Here is a 6439-nt window from a genome sequence, read left to right as displayed (position 1 = left end):
GAAAGCTACTTGCATTTGGCTGTGCCTTGGGCAGAACAGCAGATTTATGATGAGCGTTGTCCCGTGTATTAATAATACCATCGGGGCTGCGACTGTCAGGCATCAGCAGGATTGTGCTGCATTTCTGCCATGGAAAAACACTCCTTGGGCGCATCTACATGTGCGTGAATACGACATTTTTAATGCACATTACATTTAGTACCTCCAATGCGAGGTACTCAATTAATGCACATTAGTAAAATGTGAAATATGAACTTTCATTTCTACCCAAGAGAACGTGTACAATCTTTTCTCCGATGCCTGAAGAAGGGTGCTTGTGCCCGAAAGCTTGCAATTAAAGAATTTTTTTTTGCAAAAATCTAGTTGGTCTAATAAAAGATACCACCTCTACCATGAGTTCTGACTCCTTTTGCCCATTAGTAGCGCATTTGCATGCTTTTTCAGTGACGCTTAATGTGCATTCAACTATTTTACTGCACGTTAGTGTAATGTCATGGTTTTTTTACGTGACACTTTAATGTGCAGTAAAACAGTCGACTGTGCATTAAAGCACATGTATAGATGTGCCCTCTGTGTCTTAAAAAATTAAGTTTCTTCCATGTGCCTGTAGTTAAAATATTCCAGACACTCCGGTACTGTTAGAGGGGCTGGGGAAAATTCCTGCGTGCAAAAGAAAATCCTAAAGGATGCACATTTACTCTGTTGCATTACTTCTCGGGAGTTTAACAGTTATCCTACTGTGTCCTGACATTAGGCAAGCTACAAATACTTTCAGTATATCGGGTACCAGGCGCTGCCAGCTGTCTCCCATACCACTGAGAGTAAGTCGGCTGTGGAGCCTTGAATACTTTCCACCTTGACTACCTTAGCTCAGCTCCATCCAGTGGAGCTGGCAGGAGGATTGTTTTTGTATCGTGTCTCACCTCTCCTGGCAGCAGAGCTGACGCGGTGTCTAGATAAGCACGGTATGCAAAGCTCAAGAATCCAAGATTGAAAAGAAGATAAAATCCACAGATCCTCTTATTGCTATGCCAGGGTGCAAGTATAGGGATGCTTGCTGCAGATTTGCTAGAGCTGAACCTAAAGAACCAGATCACCAACTGGTACAGATCAGCGTAGCTCCTTTGAAGTCGACGCTTTGATATCAGTGCGGCTGGGGTCGCCGCAGCAATAAGCTCAGGTTTAAGTCTTTTTTAGAAAAGAGTCTGGATGGAGTCGATGGAGCTGCATTGACACCAGCTGAGGATTGGGCTTATGCCTTGAAGCTGTAGCTTTCTACCAGGGGATGTTGCTTCCCTGCCCAACAGAGCAACTGCTGTGGATAGTGGGGGCCAGTTACAGTGGGGTGATTTTTATTACAACAAACTCATGTTTTACAAGCTCCAGTTTAGCGGGCAATCTGGCAAAGACTCCGACGCCCAATGTGAGTGGGAAGAAAACTTGCAAAAACTGCAAAGCGTACACAGCCTGGCTTCTTACTGTTTTGAATCTGATTTTGGTTGCAAAAGTGGAAACGCCCTATCAGTACAAACCAGGTGATGAGTCCCATTAAAGGACTGTCACGCGGTGTAGTAATGGAGGCGCTGCTAATTGCATTCCTTACGGCTTCTGTAACTTTAGGGAAACCAGGCAAGGCCCTCGGCCTGCCGTATCGGAGGCAACACACAGAAATAGCCTGGTGGGTTTTCCTTCGGTCCAGCCAGGCTCTGAAAGATTCCCTCTGTAACTTTTGGGGTCCATAACAAATATGAAAGCCAGTGGAGTTAATCAGTCGATGTAGGTGTTCTGGGCCCTCCGAGATCACTTCATCTTTCCATCAAAGATGAAACAAGCTTCTCAAATGAATAAAAAATAGGTCTGCAAATGATGACAAGGGAGAGCGATTTGGGCTCCGTCCTCAGAAGGTGCGTGCCTCTGTCTGTCTCCCTGGCCTATATTCATCCAGCTCTTGCTGTTACCCTCTTAGGTAAATATTTCCATCCTGATTCCCACTCGGTGTGTGCAGACCTTCAGGAAAGGTGCAGCTGCTGCTCCAGGTGTTGGGGACGGTGGCAGGTCTGGTTTCTGCCAGGCTCTGTCGAGTCTGATTTGCGTTGCAAGTCTAGTTTTCTGTGGTGCTTCCTATAATCTCCCCGAGTTCAAAGAGCGCTTAGCTGCTTGTCTTTGTCAAAAACCCTGTTGGAGATCTTTTATGTTGAAGATGTAGGATTTCTCCGAATGACTTTGATTATTTATTCATTCCACTTCTCTGGTGTATGATAGCGCTGATATCATGAAGACCTCTTGTCTTGCACGGCTCTTGCTCTGAAATTCATGGAGATTTAGTGCCTTTGAAATTGTTTTAAAAGGGAATGAAAAGTTTTTGAAGTCCTTTTTCTTCTTCTCTTTCCCTCCACAGTGCCACAGCACATTTTTCCGCCCTTCCATGCTCCTTTGCCAATTGACATGCGCCACCAGGAAGGAAGATACCATTATGAACCTCACTCCATCCATGCTATTCACGGGTAAGTCTTCCATATGACGATAGCATTTACCTGTCCTCCAGGTGTATCGTACGGCTTGATTAAAGCATGCAAAGGGCCGGAAGATCCTGCGATGTCAGGTGTAGTATTAATGTACCAGTCAGCTGAGGTTATAGGAGCAGGAATGGTCCCAGCTTTGTTTTTGTGGTGCTCTGGGCCGTTCCTGACTCCTCCGTGGCTTAAATGTCTATTTTGGTCCCTCAGTTTCAGAGGTCTGGGGTTCCTCTCTGTCCCTACATCCACGTTAAAAGTAAATGAAAGTTTCTTTGCCCACTCTATTCAATTTGGTTTTGTGGGACTGCCGGCATGGGATGCTATAAAAGTAGTGTCAAAGTACAATGAAGAGACAGACTTTCAAGTAACCCTCAGAGGTAGAGTGATATCCAGGTTGTAGCCGTATTGGTCTAGAGACAAAAGGAATCAGGACTCGTGGTAGAGGTGATCTCTTTTGTTAGACCAACCTGATTTTTGCAAAAAAAAAAAAAAGGATATCACCTCTACCGCGAGCCCTGATTCCTTCCAGGTAGAGACGGCCGTGATCCCCGCGGGAGATGGCTAAGCTGTGTTTCAGGTTCAGCGTTGTACAGGCCTTGCTAAAGGCCTGAGCTGTGCGTTTCCCCTCTAAGTCATGCCCAGAGCAGGGCAGGGAGCTGTCATCCCTCCCGCCTGGGTCAGAGAAGGAGAAAGGTCTAGCAGTGCTGGGTTAATTGCCCAGGATGTGGTTCCCTGCTCTGCAATAGATTATCCTCGTGACACTTTGCTTCCCTCTGCCTCGCTAGGTTGTTCATAACTTGTGATAATAGCAAGCCCCAGCTTTGCAGCAGTGTTGTTAGATGAAACACGTTGAAGACTGAGAGGCCCCGATACCGGAGCAATTTAAGTATGTAAGAGAGAGAGCGCCATATCTGGAAGCTGTTGGACAGACTTTGCCATGCTCGGTGCTTTCCAGTTGCACTTAAAGCAGGGAGAGCTGTGGAGTGACGGAGCCTGGGATTTCTAATATCTTAATAACTTGCCTTTCATTATTTCATGGAGTGTTTTATTTTATTAGTAGCCCTGGCATGCATTTGGTTTCCAACTTTTGTGCTTCCTACTTTAATTTCTTTAGTTACGGAGCGATAGTGAGGCCACCAGCTTTCTCTAAGTGTGGTCATGGCTTGGAAAAGTCCTGGCTTGTGAGTTTATAGTTTCCTTTAAGGAAGGGTTTTGCAGATAAGAGTTTTTTCTCTTGGTTCCTGGTATGCAATGTTTCCAGTCCCACGCCACCTGGGGAAGGAGGAGCTGCTGCAAGATTGGGAACAAGAGTTGTCGCGGTGCTACTGCAGCTGTGGACCTGCGGACAGATGGCCGAGCGGGGCATGGGGAAGGGGATGGTATTGAATTGCTGCACTGCTGTGTATGTGCCAGTCGAGTGCCTGGGATAAAACAGGCCTCCTTTGTTGCTCCATGTCCGTAGTGGATCCCTGTGGAAATTTCAGCAGGTGATATTTGGTGAGAATGGTTTTTCCTCCTGTGAAAAATTTGGCATTTCAGCATAAACCTGAACTACTATTTTTTTTTTTCCAGAAATGTTGCCTCGCAGGAATTGTAGCTCAGTGTCTTTAGCTGCCCATGTTCCTCTCCAAGCCTTGCCTTGCTCCAGGCTTAGACTCTCTTCTCCATGATGACCGCAGAGTCCCTTTTTCGTAAGAGGAAGCAGTGCATCCTGGCAGTCACTGGCGGGTCGGTCCAACTGTATAGACTTGTGCCTCAGGATTTTAATATTGAAAAGCAGGCTTTGAAATAAATAGGCTCTGAGAACTTGCCCACAAAAGAATTAGTTTTAGGGTGCCAGCTTCTTTCTATATGGTACTTTTTTTTGTGGGAAGAGCAAGGATGGGCAGCGTGAAAAGGTACTTTGCCACGAACCCTGGTGCCTTCCAACTTTATTTTTCCTTTCTCTGTATTGTTTCTAAAGCCTGGGTCTGTTTTGCCTCTGACAATATGCTTTGGAGGGCTGTTTGAAGGTACCCGTCCCGGGGAAAGCAGTCAGTGGGGTGCAGTGAAGTTTCGTGAGCCGGCTGAGTTGCACAGTACAGGGCTTGGTTCAGGTCCTGCGTGATCATCTTATCCCAGAGATGTGGCAGGGTGACAAAATGTCCCTTGATATCCTACCAGAAGACCTTCTGGCATGGCACTCAGCTTTGGGAGATGTTCAAAGAGACAGGGAAACTTTTCGCCCTGGCACATGTGGTCAACCAAGGCATCCTACTGGGGGTCGCTAGACTACATTCTCAAAAGGCTTTGCAGAAAAGGGCCCTGAGCTTTGCTTAAAACAACTAATTTGGGAACAAAAGAGCAGCTGACGCTTGTTAAGCAATGGCTGAGGTTGGCAAAGGAAATACTGAGAGGCAGTGATTTAAGGGTCTGTTTGGTACCATGGCCAAAAGGCCCATGTTTGGACTCCAGATTTCCCATCCAGTCCAAATGCTGCGCTCCCTCCCGCACCAGCAGCCCTTACCCCCCGCGTACCACCACACCATTATCTTCCGGAGGGCTTCTCCCCATGCCATCTGTCAATATTAGGCTGTGGCCAGCTTATCCATTTCTCTTTCTGCATCGTCGGTGGATGTCTAGTTGTCCAGCATAGGGAACAGCTACAGTGTTAATCCCCTCTTAAGTCCAAGTTTCTTCACTGGCTGGGCACACCTGAAAAGTAATTCCAAACTTAGCAGCTGATTTGTGATCTTTCACCACAGTTCATTGTAGGCTAAATAATTAATTTTAATTGGATCAGGTCAGCATGGGATCCATAGGCACTGTCCATTCAGGTAACCTCCACCCGACTGAATGGCACCCAAAACATGTCGTGTTCAGACAGGCAGGTGATTATTTCCCTTTTTCCTATTGTTAGTAAGCAGATATGTGAACAGTGGCTGCATTTGCCCTGTGGGGAGCGAATAGTCACCTGTTAGTATTTAGTGTAACGAACCATCCAAACAGATCTGGATGCTCAATAGCTAACACCCTTTTTGTAAAGGGTCTTTCAGCTCATCGACATCCCTATAGTGCCCAGCACAGAGTAACGTCTGCAATATTATTTAGTGTACTGGGAACATAAAGAACTTGTTCATGGGTCTTAGAGGAGGAAATCTGGTCTCCCTTTGAAAATTCCAGCCGTATTAATCCCTCCTTTGGAGCTTGCTTTAAAGGGCTGCCTCTGTGGTGGAGAAGCGCTGAAGCTGAACAGCAGACCACCTCTATGCAGTGTGCTTTGTGCAAAGGTTTAGGAGTAGGTACTGGGTTTGGAGGAAATAACCCAGGCTGGAAAACACAATGCACTCCTATTGGGTTTGTGTGTGTGTGTCTGTACCGCCACCTTCTGCTGTGATCCAGACTGCCAGGTGTCCCAGGCCCAGTTGTACTAACAGTGAATGCAGCTCTTTAAACTGCCAGTGGTACGAGCCTGTGTTTTAGAGTATGAGTAGGAGAGTTGTGTCTAGATGATCATCACTTCCAGGCTAGGGACAGACCTTGCACATAAACCGGTTTAAGTGATGAGAAACTAGTTTACACTTGTAACAGAACAGAAGTTCAGTGCACTTGAACCAGTTTCAAAATGGCTGAAACGGGTGTAAGATAAACCTGGTTGAGTGTAGTATCAGACGTTATTGATTTGGGTCAAACCAGTTTATGCAATTTTTATCTGAGATCCCTTCCTCATTTAAGTTAAACCAGAGTCCCCCAGCATCCCAGGATGCTTTTCAGCCCTGGGCTGAGCTGTGCTGTCTGCTCCAGAGAGCAGGGCTGGCCCCACCCCTCTGCTGTGTAGCTGGAACAAGGGCAGGGGCATGGCCTGATGCTGGCCCGGTATGGCCTCCTGAGGCAAAGGGGACAGGGAGGGGACTTATTCCCCCCTCCTTCCCCTCTCCTACTTG

The 6439-nt window shown here is 46.7% G+C and overlaps 1 protein-coding gene across 2 annotated transcripts in view; it reads left to right on the top strand.

Moving 5' to 3' along the window:
- Window positions 1–6439, top strand: part of GLI2 (GLI family zinc finger 2) — a 325860-nt gene that overhangs the window by 203043 nt on the left and 116378 nt on the right. For both annotated transcript variants that reach the window (XM_019522605.1, XM_019522604.1), the window contains exon 3: window positions 2399–2504. In XM_019522605.1, the coding sequence (XP_019378150.1) occupies window positions 2399–2504 (106 nt within the window). The remainder of the gene's footprint in view (window positions 1–2398; window positions 2505–6439) is intronic.

The sequence above is a fragment of the Gavialis gangeticus genome, unplaced genomic scaffold (assembly GCF_001723915.1).
Source record: "Gavialis gangeticus isolate Ggan-Ray unplaced genomic scaffold, GavGan_comp1, whole genome shotgun sequence".
Lineage (NCBI taxonomy): Eukaryota > Metazoa > Chordata > Crocodylia > Gavialidae > Gavialis > Gavialis gangeticus.
This window is presented reverse-complemented; position numbering and strand designations above follow the sequence as displayed.